This window comes from Leucopleurus acutus (genome assembly GCF_964270905.1).
Source record: "Leucopleurus acutus genome assembly, chromosome: 13".
In the NCBI taxonomy this organism is placed as follows: domain Eukaryota; kingdom Metazoa; phylum Chordata; class Mammalia; order Artiodactyla; family Delphinidae; genus Leucopleurus; species Leucopleurus acutus.
Genome location: NC_139155.1, coordinates 1,283,502 through 1,301,266, shown reverse-complemented (window position 1 = coordinate 1,301,266; position 17,765 = coordinate 1,283,502). Strand labels below are relative to the sequence as shown.

The window sequence follows — 17,765 nt, the reverse complement described above, 5'->3', positions numbered from 1 at the left end:
ATACTTAGGTATGAATGATGCAAAACACTTACAGGGTCCATATGCTGCAGTTTATAAAATGCGGATGAAAGATGTCAAAGAAGACCTGAACGATAGAACGGCATACCGTGTTCATGGACTAGAAGGCTCTGCACAGTACAGTTGAACAATAGAACGGCATACCATGTTCATGGACTAGAAGGCTCTGCACAGTACAGTTGTCTATTCTCCTCAAACTGATCTATGGGTTTAATACGATTTCTATCAAAACCCCAACAAGAATTTTTGTAGACATGTACAGCTTATTCTAAAATTCATATGGAAAGGCACAGACTCTAACATAGCTAAAACAATCTTGAAAAAGAAGGATAAAGTGGATAATTACTCTACCCAATATTAATGCTCACTATATAGCTCCAGTAATAAGACAATGTGATGCTGGCAGAGGGACAGACAGATGCATAGAACACAGAACCCAGTAGTGGACCCACACAGGTACACCTAACTGATCTTCAACGAAGTTACAAAACCAGTTCAGTGGAGGAAGCGTAGCCTTTTCAACAAATGGCAGTTCAGTTGGTCATCCACAGGAGAAAAAAAGAACTTATCCTTAACTTCACACCTTCTATAAAAATCAACTCAAACAGGGGCTTCCCTGGTGGCACAGTGGTGGAGAGTCCACCTGCCGATGCAGGGGACGCGGGTTCGTGCCCCGGTCCGGGGAGATCCCACATGCCGCGGAACGGCTGGGCCCGTGAGCCATGGCCGCTGAGCCTGTGCGTCCGGAGCCTGTGCTCCGCAACGGGAGAGGCCACAACAGTGAGAGGCCCGCGTACCGCAAAAAGGAAAAAAAAAAAAATCAACTCAAACACAACACTGTAACTTAGTTATATTTCAATAAAATACATGTTTTAAAAATTAACTCAAAAATGGATCACAGACTTTAACGTAAAACTGTAAGACTTTTAGAAAAAAATAGGAGAGAATCGTCTGGATTTAGGGTTAGGCAAAAAGTTATTAGACTTGACACCAAAAGCATGGTCTGTAGAAGGTAGACTTGATAAATTGGACCTCATCAGAATTAAAAACTGCTTTTCCAAAGACCCTTTGAAGAGCATGAAAGGAAAAGCTACAGAGTGGGAGACAATGTTTGTAAACCACACATCCAATAAAGGACCCAAATCTGTAGTATATAAAGGATTCTCAGAACTCAATAGCCAACAACAACAACAAAACCAAAAATATCCAATTAAAAATGAGCAAAATACATGAACAGTTATTTCACTGAAGAGGATATAAAGATGGTAAATAAGCACGTGAAAGGTGTTCACCATCGTTAGCCACTAGAGAAAAGCAAATTAAAGCCACAAAAGGGTTTCACTACACACTTATCAAAATAAATTAAAAATATACACCAAATGCTGACAAGGACGTGGAGAAATGATCTCTCGTACATCACTGGTGGGAATGTAAAATGGTACAATCACCGTGGAAATATACACCAAATGCCGACAAGGGCGTAGAGGAATGATCTCTCGTACATCGCTGGTGGGAAGGTAAAATGGTACAATCACCGTGGAAATTTGTTTGGCGATTTTTTATGAAATCGATTATGCAACTACAATATGACCCAGCGGTTGCACTCCTGGGCATTTATCCCAGAGAAATGACAACTTCTGTTCACATAGAAGCCTGTACACGACAGTTTATTGCAGTTCTGTTTGTAATAATCAAAAACTGGATACAACCCAGATTCTTTCTGTGGGTGAACGGTTAACTGTGGTCCGTCCACACCATGAGATACTACTTGCAATAAAATAGGAGTTGGCTATTGATACACGCGCTAGCTTGGATGAATCTCCGGGGAATTCGCTGAGTAAAAATGCTTTTTACAATGAAAAATCTATTTATGTGTTAGTTAGTAATATACTTTAATATATATTTCTATTGGGGGTAGGGAAGGCTTCTCAGAGAAAATGACTTTAATAGGCAAAGGGGTGTTCTCTGCAGCCTTCATACAAGTGTCTAGCTGTAAAGTACCAGTGAAATAGTGTCCAGTGATAGGGCAGTGCTGAGGGAGGGTAATGGCCCATTACCCCTCCCCAGTGTCCACCCACACGGTTACAGGCAGTCAGGAGAGCTTAGGTAGGACTTGGAGTGGCATCAAAGGAGAGCCAACGTCCTATTTCCATGGGGTTCCCGGTGCCAAGGAGAGAACCACGATTTAGCGAAAATGTGGGCATTTCCCTACAGCCCTCGCTGCCCACCGACCCCGTCCCACCAGCCAGACCCCTGCGTGGAAGCCTTGCTCAGCCTTCCTGTCTGACTGGGAGGGTGCAAAGAGGAGAACTGTGTAGTCTGAGGACGTGTGAGCTCCAGTGTTCCCCCGGGGGCTCTCTTGCCTCTCCTGCTGTGGACGCAGGGCCTGCAGGCACCCACCCGTCCATCTCCCTCCCCGCCGGGCACCATGCCCACCGCAGCTGCCAGCAGCCGGAGGTCAACTCAGCCACCTGTGTCAGAATACGGAAAGAACGTGGGGGCGGACCCCCAGCTCTACGACGGCTGTCAGTGGTGATGGGATTAAAGGTAGTTCTTCCTTCTATGTTATCGCACTGTCCAATTTTCCACTTTTCCCATGGCTTAGTTTTATACTTGGAACATTATTCTTTATGAAGATGAACTTCTAAGACTCATTTATGCAAATTAATGTAGAGATGAATAAGAAACATCAAAACATATCCTTCTTGTGGCTGAAAAGAAAAGTGTTGCGTCCGTGGTGGGAAGTCTCATCCCACGCCTTTCTGACAGACCTCCTCCTCTGTATCCAGCAGCTGACCAGTGACACCTGGGGCTTTTGCAGGGTGGACGAGGCACAGCTGCCTCCCTCATTGCTGGGAGCTGGGTCGCAGTGGGATCGTAGTGCTCTGTTTGGGCGAAATTAACCCTCTAGTCCCGTCGAAGCAGCTGGATCGCATGGGGCGGGTTGGGCGGGGGCTCAGGGGCGGAGCGTGTCGTCTCGGGGACTCGGGATGCTGGGAACCACGTACATTCACATCCTCCCGTGAAAAGTTCGGAACCTCCTTAGGACCCTGCGACGCTCAGGATACCACATACCCGAGACAGGGTCCGGCAGCCCTGCGTGTCCCCTGGAAGGCGGCCACTGGAAAGGCCCAGTGCTGGGAGGGCTGCCAGGAAGCTGCTAGGATCAGGCTGTGGGCTCTTCCCTGACGGAAGGTTCTGGCGGGAGCGGCGCACAGCCCCCTGCCCCCTCCTGACTGGGGCTGCTCCGAGAGACCTGCTCACTGCCTCTGCCGCACACCCCCAGGAAGACTTGGGCGCTGCTTGGCCGTCATCCCAGTCGTGAGTGCGAGGGGCAGTGGACCCCCATTTGTTCTCCCACCCCAGGTCCATCCGGGCCGCCCTACGGAGGTGCCGACGGAACCCGCTGGGTGGGACCCACAGGTGAGGCGCCCGGGTGGTGGAGTCCCCTCCCTCGGGGCTGCCCTGGGCCTGTTGAGCCGCGCCCTGCTTCCTCTTCATCCCCGCCCCCCCACCAGCTCTCCCGACCTCTTAGAACAAGTGTACGTTGGTAAGGTAAGAAACTATTTGGGGGCTTCCCTTCCCTGGTGGCGCAGTGGTTACGAATCCGCCTGTCAATGCAGGGGACATGGGTTCGAGCCCTGGTCTGGGAAGATCCCACATGCTGCGGAGCAACTAAGCCCGTGCGCCACAGCTACTGAGCCCGCGTGCCACAGGTACTGAAGCCCGCACGCCTAGAGCATGTGCTCCGCAACAAGAGAAGCCACCGCAATGAGAAGCCCGCGCACCACAACGAAGAGTAGCCCCCGCTCACCGCAACTAGAGAAAGCCCGCGTGCAGCAACGAAGACCCAACGCAGCCAAAAATAAATAAATTTTAAATATATATATATATATATATATATATAAAAAGAAACTATTTGAACCGAAGAGAAAATGTTCTTGAAGCAAGTGGCACAACTGTTTATTTTGGGGCCTCTGTTAACAGCAAGCTGTATAAAAATTAAATGATACCAGTTCACCCCAAGTAGATCGTCGTGTGCGGCAGCCCCTCCCCAGTCAACAGAGTTTCCTGCTGTGCTTCCACACAAGCCTCGCCTGATCTGGACGCCTCATTCAGAACTGGCCCTAGGGCCTGGGTACCCCTGGGCCATCGGAGAGCGGCTGCCCGTTGGCAGGACCTGCCTGCAGTCCCACAGGCAAACACGAGGGCTTTGTTGTCATCGTAGAAACGGTCACATCTGGGCTGCAGGAAGGTGATGGCACTGCCTGAAAGGAACAGCGATGGCCTCGCTGGTTCCCTACCCGGTGATACGGGCGCCGTCACTGCCACTCGCCGTCGCGGGTGGAGAAACGGACACAGGGTAGGCAGTCGCCTTGCGAATGTCACATAGCTCTCGAGGAACAGGCCTCGACCCTCGGACCCCAGGCTGGAGGCAAGAGCCCTTAAGTCTTTCTTGGCTGGGTTTCCGGAACCGAGCGGCAGGTGTTGACCTTGATGGGAGGAACAGCAGGTGTGACGCCTGCGGAGCTGTGGCGGCCCAGCTCTGGGAGCAGACGGAGGGTGGAGACTCGGGGCCTCTGGCCTCTGTGGCTTCATCAGCTGCGCTCCTTTATTATTTACCCTGAATAATTTCAGAAGAACAGGGTGCTTGTGGTCTTGTCACTGATTAGTTATTCAGACTGTAGGCATCGTGGTGAAGGGGCTGACACGTTCATCTGTGGATAATCCCACAGGTTAAAGCTCAAGTATCTGGACAGGTGCCCGACCCTGGCAATTCCCCAAGGGCCCCTGAGCACAGCCTCAGTGGGAGCAGGAGTGTGACCTGGGGAGGGGGACACAGCTGGGAGGGGAAGGAGGGGGTCTCGGGGTGCAGGCCAAGGAGGACCGGAGCTGAACCTGTCGGCAGGCGGACCCATGCGGGAGACCCTGAGGCCTCCCAGAATAGCCTCCTCTGTGCTGAGTCCAGGTCAGCCTCCAGCCCCGGTTCCCACCGCCTCCTGGGAGAAGTGGCACAGCTGCCAGCTGTGGTCCCACGGGGACACCCTCGCGCCCCTGAGACGCCGCAAGCTTGCGAGGCCCCCAGGAGAGCAGCTGGGGGTTCCCTTAGGAAGGGGGTAGTTGTCAGTTTCTGGGAAGGCTGAGAGTCCCTGCTTGTGACCTCACAACACAAGACAGCGGGTTTTTCCAGGAATCTTGTGCGCATCACTGCGAACGTGAACTGTGCAGTCTGCTCCGGGTGTTCCGAAGCAGTCTTCTGAGAGGGACATTTTAGCTGAGGAAAAAGAATGGAAATAGGAAAGCGTGAGGAACCACCGGGTGTACCAAAAGGAAAGTACAGATGCCACGGCCAGGGTTCCTTAAACATGACCAAAGTTTCATGTTTTGGGCGTCTAAACAGTGCTTTCTTCATGATCCCTGTAATCTGAAAACTAATCAGTGATAAGATCTAGGCAACTACATGGCTAATTGCAGTAAACTATACGTAACGTAAAATTTACCATTTTAACAATTTTTAAGTGTACAGTTCAGTGGCATTAGATGCATTTGAATTCTTGTGTAACCATCCCCATCTCTGTCTCCAGAGCTTCCTCATTTTCCAGGTGACGCTGTCCCCGTGAAGCACTCACTCCTCCTCCCCTCCCCCAGCCCCCCCTGCTTTCGGTCCCTGAATTTAACTCCTCAAGGGACCTCCTACAATGTTTGCCCTTTTGTGACTGGCTTCTCTCACTTAGCACGGTGTTCTCAAGGTTGGTCCACGTTGTAGCGGAATTTCTTTCCTTTTTATAACGTAACCTTATAACATTCCCTGTGTCTATCACCACCTGCTGCTGACCCACCCGTCGGCTGATGGACACCTGGGTTGCTTCCACCGTTGGCTGTTGTGAACCACGCTGCTGTGAATGTGGGCGCACAAGTATCTGTTTGAGTCCCTGCTTTCAATTCTTCTGGGTAGATACACAGAACTGGCATTATTGGATCATACAGTGACTCTATTTTTAATTTTTTTTTTTTTTTTTTTTTTGCATACAGATATCCAGTTTTCCCAACACCATTTGTTGCAGATGGTCTTCCGCATTGAACCGTCTTGGCACCACTTAAGCACGTATTCGAGGGTTGATTTCAGGGTTCTCGATTCGTTCTGTTGGTCATGAACCATCTTTGTGCCAGTGATGTACTGTTTTGTTGGCTACAGCTTTGTAGTAAGTTTTGAAATCAGGAAGGGTGAGGCCTCCACCTTTGTTCCTTTTCAAGATTGTTTTGTCTATTTCGGGGCCCTTGAGGTCCCGCATGAACTTCAGGATGGCTCTCCTATTTCTGCAAAAAACCTCATTGGGATTTGACAGGGATTGCACTGAAGCTGCAGATCGCTCTGGGTCGTGTAGATATCATAATCATATGAAGTCTTTCAGTCCATGAGCATGGGATGTGTTTCCCATGATCTGTGTCTTCTTTCACTCCCTCTAGCAGCCTTTTGTAGTTCTCCGGGAGCGGGCCTCTACCTCCTTGGTCGGGTGTATCCCTAAGTACCTTGTATGTGGAAGTTTCTTTCATTTACAACGGCCGGGCCTGGATACAGCCCAGCTTGTAAAGCAGGGGCCACACCAGCAGCCCTTTCAGGCACTGTGCCCCCGCCCGCGCCCCCATCCCCGGCCCTCCCCACACACGCCCCACCTCCTGGGGCCCTGCTGCTGAGCCTCCGCCCGCTGCTTCTGCCCGGAGGTCCTCTGGGCTTCCACTGAGGATGGAGCCCCGCTCCGCCTCTGGTCCAGCCGTGTCCCCGGTGAACCCTGTCCAGTGAGGTGGGACCACGACTGGGACACATCCTTACTGCTAGTGCCCTTTGCCTCTGAGGAACTGACTTCCCAGAGGAGAAAATGTAACCAGCACAGATGTTTCCCAGGAAGGGGTCTCCCATCACTGACTGATGCCTGGTCCCTTCAGGAGCCTCATGGCTGGTGTCCCATTGAAGGGGGGCGCACAGGGCCTCCACGTGGCAGGGGGCCCTCGTGACTGCAGGAGCAGGATGTCAGTTTTTACTTATTTTGACCCATTTTTATCTATAGCAGCTGTGGATAAAGGAGAAGGGGGAAAAAGTCGTCCCATTGCTGACAGGAAGCAGCATTTCTTCTAAAAATGTTGTTTTCTGAAGCCTGAAGTCACAGCGGGGGCTCCCCCTCAAAATCGCTTAAGGGCTGCGAAGGCGTCTCCTAAGGGGTCCTAATTACGGAGAATGTGGGCTGCTGCCAGAGCAGCTAAGTCATCACCTCTGGGGACGTGCGATGCTGACCCAGCCGGAACCTGCAGAGCCTCTGTGTCCCCAGACAGAACCTTGTCCTGGAGACTCCGGAGGGCTGGCGCGGTGCTCTGCGTGCCGCTTGCAGGGTAAGCCGCTCCCAGGGAGCAGAGGTGGGCGTCCAGCAGCCCGAGGTCTGGCCAGGCTGCTGGGATCACCTGTGACTCTCGGTCCAGCCCCTCGGAGCCCAGGGCCCAGCCCGGTGCCTGGCGATATAGCACCTCAGTGACCATGTGTCAAACAAGAAACTGAGGCATCTGCAAATACTCAAGAGATGAAAGAAGCAAAGTAAGAAGAGCAGAGAGCTCTGCCATGGCGGAGGGGGCGGTAGGTGAGACCCCCTTGACCCGAGCCCAGCGAGGGGCAGCGGCCACGTGGGGAGGCCAGCGGACGAGGCCACATGCCCACAGGGCACTGGCTATGGGAGGAGCCGGCAGAGGGACGCTGGGCAGGACAACGCAGGCAGGACCCCGCGGGCCATGGCCCCCTGGGACGGCTCCGCCGCCGGCACTGCCTGGCTGTCCCCGGCACCTGCCCTGGGGCAGGACACTCGGCCTCACTGTCCTGGGATCTTCCCTGGTGGCCGATCGGGTACAGCTGGGGCTCAGGCCGCAGCGTGTGAGTAGATGGGGAGGGCTCCTCCATGCACACCCCAGGCCCCGTCACTCACGGGTGTGGGTCCGCACCGGGTACCACGCTGAGCGCGCGGTCTACACGTCAATGTGCAGCTGGAGCCTGCTGTCTGCTCTGGCTGGGCCGCGTCGGGGCCGTGTCACCGGTCAGGGTCACGAGTCAGCTCAGGCCACAGCTGGAGGCTCCCCACCGTGTAAAGCGTAGAGTTGGCTGTTTCAACCATTTTACATTGTACTGTTGTGGCGTTAACTACACTCACCATGTTGTGTGACCATCACCACTATTTTCAGGATTTTTTCATCACCCCAAACAGACCCTGTGCCCATTAAGCAATAATTCCCTATTTCCCCTCTTCAGCCCCTGGTAACTTCTTTTTTTTTTAATTTATTTTTATTTTATTTATTTTTGGTTGCGTTGGGTCTTCGTTGCTGCGTGCAGTCTTTCTCTAGTTACGGTGCGCGGGCTTCTCATGGCGGTGGCTTCTCTTATTGCGGAGCACGGGCTCTAGGCCTGCAGGCTTCAGTAGTTGCGGCTCGTGGGCTCTAGAGCGCAGGCTCAGTAGTTGTGGCGCACAGGCTTAGTTGCTCCGCAGAACGTGGGATCTTCCCGGACCAGGGCTCGAACCCGTGTCCCCTGCGTTGGCAGGCAGATTCTTAACCACTGTGCCACGAGGGAAACCCCATCCCCTGGTAACTTCTAGTCTACTTTCTGTCTATACAAATTTGCCTCTTCTAGCTGTTTCATACAATATTGGTCCTTTTGTGTCTGCCTTATTTCGCTTAGCACAACGATTTCAGGACTTATCCATGTTGTAGCAGGTGTCGGTACTTCATGTCTTTCTGTGGCTGAGAAATATCCCCTTGCGTGGGTGGACCGCATTGTTTATTTGTTCATCTGTTGAGGGTTGCCCCCAATTTGGCTATTGGGAATAATGCTGCTGCAGACATTGGCTGACATATAACTGTTGGAGTCCCTTCTTTCGATTATTTTGGTATATACTTAGGAGTGGAATTGCCAGGTCATATGGTAATTCTGTGTTTACTTTTTTGAGAAACCATCAAACTGTTTTCCACCGAGGCTGCACCATTTTACATTCCCACCAGCGCTGTGTGGGCGTCCAGTTTCTCCACATTCCAGTCAGTGCTTGCCACTGTCTGTCTGTCTGACTAAAGTCATCCCCATAGAATCTCACTGTGGGTTTGGTTTGCATTTCCCCAGGGACTAAGGATGTGTGGCATCTTTTCATGTGCTTTTTGGCTGTTTGCCTTCTTTGGAGAAATGTCTATTCAAGTGCTTTACCCATTTTAAAACTGGGTTGTTTCTCTTTTTGTTGTTGAGTTGTAAGAACTCTTTATATATTCTCGATATTAAACCCTGATGAGGTATGTGATTTGCAAATATTTTCTCCTGTTCTGTGGGTTGTCTTTTCACTCTGCTGATAGAGTCTTTCAATGCACCAAAGTCTAATTTTAATCAAGTCCAGTTGATCTATTTTTAGATTTTGCTGTGTATGCTTTTTGTGTCATATTTAAGCATTGCCAGATGTAAGATCGTGAAGATTTGACCCCATTCTTATTTCATTTTTACAGTTTTAGCTCTTAAACTTAGATCACTGACCCATTTTGAGTGAAGTGTTACATGTGGTGTAAAGTAGGGGTTCAAGTTCATCCTTTTGCATGTGACTGTCCAGTGTTCCCAGCACCATTTGTTAACAAGACTGTCCTTTCCACATTGAGTGGACCCGGCACCTGTGTCTAGATCAACTGACTGTGATTGTGAGGCTTTGTCTTGGGCTCTCGATGATGCCCATGTGCCAGGACCACCCTCTTAGTTACTGCAGTTTTGTGGTATGTTCTGAAATCGGAGCGTGAGTCCTCCAACTTTGCTGTTCTTTCGTAAGATCGGCTGTTCGAGGCTCTGGTGTTTCGTGGGAATTTTGGACGGTTTCTGGTTTCTGCAGAAAGCGTCGGAGGCCACGCTGGAAGTGGGCTGAGTGTCTGGGGGTTTGGCCTTTGAGGAGATCCCAGCGCTGATACCTGGGGAGGGGGTGTGAAGGCTGAAGTGCAACTCATCAAGTTCAGACTCAAGGTGCTTTTCATTCCAGTGCCTCAGGGTTTAAACAGAAAAAAATAGATTAAAAAAAACCTTCTTATTTGAACTATTTTAAACTTCCAGAGCAGCTGAAAAATTAGCACAGAGTTCTCCTATATCCCCACCAAGCTTCCCCTCATGTTAAGATCTTCTGCAAAAACACAGTGAAACCAGGGAATCAACGCTGGTCCTGCACGGTGACCGCGCTGAAGCCCGTTCCGGGGTCTCCCGTTCTCACTTGTGCTCCAGGACGCTCGGATCCCTCCCCACGTCTGGGTTGTGTTTCTCCTTCATCTCCTGAGTCTGCAATTCCAGTTTTTCTTTGCATATCGCGTTGCTGACACTGCAGAAGGATGTTCTCAGCCTGAGAGTTTACCTGCTCGGCACAGCCTTGCACGCCCAGCTCTTTTGTCTGTGGCCTCACAGCCATCAATGCTGTTTCCCACGGCTTCTCGGGCGGGTTCTCTCTTCCTCCCACCCCTACGGTGAGGCTCGTACTGTTTTCTCTCCCACCTGGCTGTTGGTCGTTGGTGGCAAAGGGAACGTGGAGCGTGTGGCTCTGGGAGCTCAAGGGACGTCCCCGCCCTGTCCTCCCCACCTGCCCAGCCAGGGACCAGTCCCTGTGGTTTCTGCTTCTCCTTCCTAAATGTCTCCTGCACAGGCAGGCCCTGTGCATGTTATATGCCTCTGCCTCACTAGACTGTGCGTCTCCAGATGTGCCTCTGAACACACGTCCCGGAAGTCATCACGCCCGGCTGCAGACATCTTCCTCGTTCTCTTTGCAGCAGCTGGTCGCTCACTGTGTGGACCGTGGTAGTTACTCGGTCACTCTCCTCTGCGTGGGCAGTTAGTTGGGGTGTTTCTGATAAATTGCAGAGACACCGCGCCGAACTGGAGAGAGAATTTCTGGTGCGTGAGGTCTTCACAGTGAGGCAGTCGCTTCAGACTTGGATTGAAGACTTATTTCTGCAGAGAGTAGGCAGCACCCCCTCTCCTGAGGTGCGCTACTCCTTCCGTGAGGGGTTCGGAGTGCACAGGAGTCCCCTGCTGTCGGGACACCCTGGAGAAGGTGACAGCACAGCGGTGCCCCACAGCCTCGCAGGGGCTCACACGGAGGTCCAGTTACGTGCATCACATTCTGTTGCAGAAGGTGTGGCAATGATTACTTGTTTAATAAAATTGATTTGAAAAAGGAATTACCAATTAAGAATTGTCCTGACTAAAAAGTAAAAATTCAATTATCTAGAAACTTTGCTTTGTTCACTTCCGGCTCAGGGAGCTGAGATCTGATGTTTGGAGCCTGTGAGGAGGCCGCCTGCTCTTACTGGGATCACTGGGGGCCTCTGGTCTTTTATGGGATTGCAGTGGAAGCCTTGGGCCTCCTTCTGGGGACCAGCCTGGGGACCCTCACTTAAGGCCACAGAGAGTCCAGGGGCCCCGGAGCTGGAGTTGGAGGGTCTGGGGGCTGGTCTGGGCCAGCCCTGTGCCCTCAAGCTGCAGCCCCTCCTCTCAGGTGCCAGGGATACTGGACCACACAGGGACGCCCCCCCCCCCCGACCCCTGTGTGATGGGCAGAGAACGGTAGCGGGTAGCAGCCGTGACCCATGAGAATTTCAAACCATCATCTTTCCATTCACTGCAGTTTCAGTAGCTCCGTCCTGTACAAACGTCTGCTCTGGGGTTGGTGTCCAGGGCCAGGCTGGACCGCAGGCTCAGCCTCTTAGCTCAGGAAGCCCCCCGGGGCCCAGCGAGAGCTCAGGCCCCCACCAGCGGGGCAGGGCCAGGGGGCTCGCTAGCTCAGGACAGCGGCTCTCAAACTCCGCGGTCTATTTTAGACCATTCAAGAGCTTTCATTATGTGGGTTTAGAAATTGATAGGGGTGGGGACAAACCCACTGGGGGCCCCTTGACACACTGAGGGTGCTCAGGATGGATTTGGGAAATGCTGCAGAGAGACAGAATGCCAGTGTGAACCCCTCCCTCAGGGCGATGTTTCCTCCAAATCACAGACTGGAAACCAGGAATCCACGCGTAAGGGATGGGGCAACTCCCTTCCCCCTGCTGGTGCCGCAGCTCCGAGGCTGGGTGGAAGCCCCCCTCCTCTGGGCTCCAGAAGCAAAAGCACCTATGCAAATAGCTATTTCAGAGAAAACAATGGATGTAACAGACATCTGCATACAGATGTGCTAATTAGAATCCTCTCAGCTATACCCTGAAGCAGACTTAGCAGTTACAGTTGTCCTGGAACGCAAGATGCTCTTCCAGCCCCTAGGCTCACAGGCACAGGGAGACGCACTGAAGCCCATAAGGAGGTTCATGCTGAGGGTCCAGAGACCCTAACCCTGCTGAGGGTGAGGCCCAGGCGCCTCTGAAGTGATCGTTCGTCCTGTGAATCACGCAACAGTGCCCGGGGCCTGGGCGCGCCCAGAGGCCTGGGCCACGGGCAGGTGCTGCAGTGCACACACGGGTCAGCTGGGCTCCGGGCGGCTGACAGTGGTGCGCAGGTGGCCTGAGCCCTGGTGACCCCTGGGCTTCTGCCCCAGCGGCTCCTCCACTCGGGGACAGCTCACTTACAACGTGCAAGGGCATAGCTCACGGTCGTCCAGGAGGGCGTCGGGCCTGTGGGGGCAGCGGGGCGAGCCGGGGAGCCCCGGGTGGGCCCAGAGAGGGGAGGCTTCCAGAGGGACGCGCTGTTCATCCCCCGAGCGCTCTGTGGGGCCGGGGCGGGTGCGCGCAGTGGAGACTCTCACCCAGCAGGCAGGGCCGGAAGCGGCTAGCACTGGGGGCAGGGGTGTCCATCTGTGAATTGCTCTTCTGCTGATTAGAAAGAGCCCACGGGGGGCCTTGGAAGAGGGAATAATTGGGGAGGCGAGGCGGGATGAGGGCACAGGACACACACTGGCCTCCAGAAAGAATCCTCTCCCTGAAACAGGGAAGACGTGGTCAGGGGCCTTGCGTTTGAGCCTGGAGGTGACAGTTCTTACATTTATAGAGCGGTACGCCGACTGTCTGTCTGGGTCGCTGATGGGAGACCGAGAGGAGATAAGAAAAGAACAGGTTCTGAGAAGCTATTATGTTTCCATCTGTCTTGTCAAAGCCCTGCGCTCAGAGTATGTGCACACCTTGGAGATGCACGTGAGAACGTTGATTGGAGCGAAGTACAATGACCATCACGATGTCGTTAAGCAGGTAATTGGAATAAACATGAACATTCCCCCGGGACCGTGGGGCCCTGTGACCACGGCAGACTTCAGAGGGTCCTCAGACCCCCAGACCGACCGTGTGCTTTATGAGGCAGTGAACCGTGTTTCCCAGATTCTGTAAGAAGTCCGTGACCAACCAACATCCAGACACGGCGCCCCGAAGGAGGGCCGACCTGTCGTTTCAGGGGTTGGAGAAGCACCGGCAGACGGCCTGGGAGACAGCAGCTCTGGAAGAGGGCTCCCTGGGAGGAGCCCTGACGCGGGGAAACCAGCCAACGGTAAGAGGGTCCTACGTGTGGCCCAGACGCCCCCGGGGAGAACGGGCTCATCGAATTAAAACCATCGCCTGAAGAGTCTCAACATGTGGACACCTGAAAACAGCGATTTCCTCAGAGGTTAATGCCCAAGAGGGAGGAGGACAGAGATTTGGGGAAAGAACCAGCGGCATGGACTGGCCACTCGGACGCCTGTCCCCATCGGACAGCTCCCCGGAGCCTGAGGCTCTGCTGGGGAGGAAGGAGGGAGACAGAGACAGAGAGAGAAAGACAGAGACAGAGAAAGACAGAGACAGAGACAAAGACAAAGAGAGATGGCCACGAGGAGCTCTGAGTAGAGAAGAGTGGAGTGGTGGCAAAATGAAGAACTCGGGGCCCCCAGAGAGCCTGTGTCCACTGTCCCCTCCCATCCTTGTCCCCTGGGTGCCCCAGGCTCCAGCCGACCTCATTCTCCTCGGGGCTGCCTCACCCCAGGACACGGAGGCCACAGAGGAAACATCATTTCGTCCCAGGACCCGGACTGAAAGTTGGGCTGGTGGTCGAGGGTGCTAACCCCCCGGTGGAACTGTGTCTACCTGCCGCCAGGTGTCCCCCACCTGCCCAGGTCTCTCTCTTCTTCAGGCTTTGCTGCTACTGCCCCCCTCCATCCTCCCGCTCTCTTTTGCTTTTTTCCAAGAGGCTAGGCTTTCCATCTTTTCCACTCTTATCTGGTATTTATGGACCTTGAGTCTGGAAGAGGCCTAGGGATCATCTCATCCAATCCCTTGATTCACCGACCGGACCCTGAGACCCTGAGAGATTTTAAGTAACTTTTAAGTAACTGGCCCCGGCACCTGGCTTCTGGCTCCGTCCCGGGTTTTCCCGCCTACATGCGGGAATCTCGCTGTGCGCAGCACCTGGCAGGCTTACGAGGTGTTCACACATTTACGTGTGTTGTTTTCAAAGAAATACAGTCTTGGCTTTGTCCCCGCATTGCAGCACACGCCGGCCCTGCGAGAGCTGGGCCGCTTCCGCCTCACCTGCTCGCCTGCCAGCTGGCGCCTCCCCGTCGGTGTGGCAGGCAGAGGCCCGACTTCCCTTAAAAACTGGCCGGGAAGGATGTTGTATAACTTTTCTCAGTGTTTCTCAAGCTTATAATGAATGGAGGCTCTCTCGCCACGTAACCTAAATCTCTCCTGCTGCCGTTGGATGTGACTGTTATGGTCCTTGGGAATTTCCGTTGTGATTCTAATTGCTTTTCTTTCGACACCTACGGTGTGAGTGATGTTTGCAAAGTGAGAAATTAGTAAGGACGAGTTTATAGAACAAAACCCAAATCTGTGGCCACAGTATCTTAAAAGAAACAAACTTTTGCAGAACTCCCCGCGGACGGGCAGGAGCCACTGGGAGTAGGTCAAAGTGCGCTGAAAAGTGAATGAATGACGGACAAGCCAATATGTGTAGAAGGGTCGTCTGGCCCACGTGGTCAAGACCAGCGTGGTCGGTTCTGAGTGATGGTTCTGCCTGAAACAGCACAAAGGCAGATCGACACAAGCAAAGCTGAGTCCTTGACCGGGGCCTCTGTGTCGGAGGGTGTGCGGGCTCTGTCCTAGCACAGCTGGCAGACGCCAGGAAGGGAAAGGAAGGTGGGGTGACCCACAGCCGACGTAAGCTGCCAGCCCAGAAACGCCACCAGCAGCAGGAGCAGGGACCCGGCGTCGGGCGTCGGTGGAGGGGGGAGGGGGACCTTGCAGGGCCGAGAGGCAGCGGGCTCGGCTACATAGCAGGGTTTGTGTCTTTAAAAACCTTCATGCTAAGACATAAGATGTAAGACACCCACGTCAGGGAGGGCAGTCCGCTTTACTCTACAGATTAGATGTTAATCTCATTCAAAAACGCCTCGGCGGAAAAACCCAGAAAAGTGTTTGACCAAATATCTGGGCACCCCGTGGCCCAGCCCAGCTGACAGCATAACCATTATTAATGTTTCCTTCAATAAAAATGGAGGCGTGTGTTGCTCTGCATCCTGCTTTGTGAGGAGAAAAGTAATGTCATTAGAATCACGTTTAGTTGGTTTTGGCCGGGGGCTGCTTTTTCCTAGCTCCTTTTTAAAATTTATTTATTTTATTTTATTTTTGGCTGCGTTGGGTCTTCGTTGCTGCACGCGGGCTTTCTCTGGTTACCGTGAGCGGGGGCTACCGTTCGTTGCGGCGCGCGGGCTTCTCACTGCAGTGGCTTCTCTTGTTGCAGAGCACGGGCTCTAGGCGCGCAGGCTTCAGTAGTTGTGGCTAGCGGGCTCAGTAGTTGTGGCGCACGGGCTTAGTTGCTCCGCGGCATGTGGGATCTTCCCCGACCAGGTCTCGAACCCGTGTCCGCTGCATTGGCAGGCGGATTCTCAACCACTGCGCCACCAGGGAAGCCCCTTTCCTAGCTCTTTCTAAGTGAAAAATTTCAAGCATAAAAAGAAGTTGAAAGAGTAGTACAGTGAAAACCTAGCCATCTGTGTGGAAGTATATATATATATATATATATGTATGTATATATATATATATATATATATATATATATGAAATGTGTGTATATTTATGTGTGTGTGTCCATATATATATATGAAATGTATGAACCATTTGGAAGTAGTTTACAGAAACCAAGACAATTATCCCTGAATAGTTAAGCATGCATCTACTAAAAATAAGGTCATTCTCTTCTGTAACCAAATTCCACTGTAACACCTAAGAAAGTTAACAACAATGAATGTATCAGGTCCAAATTCAGATTTCCCCAGTTGTCCCAAAACTGTGTTTTGTAGGTTTTTTGGATAAAATCTAATCAAGGTTTATGTACTTCATTTGGTTATGTCTCTTGATCTCCTTTACCCCACATTCTAGAACATCCCTCCCACCTTTTATTTTCCCTGGTCATTGACTCTGAAGACCCCAGTTGTCTCTCCCTCTTCCCGTATCCCCCGGACACAGGGACTTGGGTCTGCACACCTGCTGGAGCTCGTCCTTGCCCAGGGCAGAGCCGGACGGCTGCTGGAGACTCTGACCGCTGCACCTTCACCACAGCCCAGACCCTTGGCACCAAGTTCGGCTACGGGATTAGGGGTGGACATGGTTCGCACCCGTCGTGAAGCCCGCCCCCCTCTCGATGACCCGGTAGCCAGCACCGTGCGGATGTCTTGTGTTCCGACGGTGAGTTGACTTTTCTCTTTCTTCCTCTCTTTGTCACTGTGTATACTGTATGTACCATAGACTTGAGGGCTTTACTTACTCGTGTGTTAAGTCCAGTCACTATGTATTTAGACTTTCAAAGTGTGCCTGAAGGAGCCCTTCTGGGCCACCCTCGACCTTTGACGCATGCCCTTTGACACTGGAGCTCTGCTTTGCTTTCTGGCACACGGTGTCTGACCTCACGTTGGGCCTGGCCTGCTCCCATCAGAAATGAGCCGCTTCTGGTGAGAAACGGTTCTTCAGTGGAAAGACGTGGCCCCAGGTGGTGAAGTGCGATTGCAGTAGAAAGAGAAAGCGCTCAGCTGTGCGAGCCCGCGAGCTATGCTGGGCGTGTTCATGCCCACGCTCCGAGCAGATCGGATACTTCTTTCCTATTGATTCAGCAGAACTATCTGAGCTTAATAAACACTTAGAGGTAAATTAACCCAGTCTAGGCTTATTGATTCCAAATCCCCAAAAGGCAGAGGTTGAACAGAGGGGTTTGAGAGAACTGGCACATTTCTGCCACCGGGTACGGGCACAAGGTGGGTGGCGGGTGTCACAGGCTGCTGGAACCAAGGCCAGATGTTCCCTCAGAATTGGGTGGAATGTGGGTGAAGATTGCTATTAAAATTCTGAGTCATCCTGGGGAGACTAGAGCCACTTTCAGTGACTGCTATTCTAAGAATAATTTTAGAAAAACTATTTGTTTAGAAATCAGAGTCAATGGGCACCTGAAACATCTGTTTACATATTTATATTTACACACAGCTTCCAAAGAATTTGTAAGATACTGAGCAGCTAGAACATGAAGACACACTAGATGCTCCAAGCATATCATTTAAGTAAATTGTAAAATTTTTAGAGGAGAAATTACATTGGTTTTATTTTATTGTAACTTGTTTCCAGAGCCGGCAGAATTTCTTGTAAATGACTCTATTATAAGTCACAAGATTAGCGAACATTTTATACCTTGCTTTCAAAATCTTTGGGGACTTCCACTTCCGGGAAGATGGTGTAGACGTATTTTCCTGCTGAGCACCTAAGTCCCACACCTT

General features: G+C 52.2%; 1 protein-coding gene across 1 annotated transcript in view; it reads left to right on the top strand.

Moving 5' to 3' along the window:
* Positions 1-4,301: 4,301 nt before the first annotated feature.
* KCNG2 (potassium voltage-gated channel modifier subfamily G member 2) overlaps positions 4,302-17,765 on the top strand; it is a gene marked incomplete at both ends in the record, with an annotated part of 55,960 nt that continues 42,496 nt past the window's right edge. Inside the window, 3 exons of the mRNA XM_082853058.1 lie at positions 4,302-4,381; positions 13,354-13,519; positions 16,471-16,689. Of these exons, the coding sequence (XP_082709184.1) occupies positions 4,302-4,381; positions 13,354-13,519; positions 16,471-16,689 (465 nt within the window). The remainder of the gene's footprint in view (positions 4,382-13,353; positions 13,520-16,470; positions 16,690-17,765) is intronic.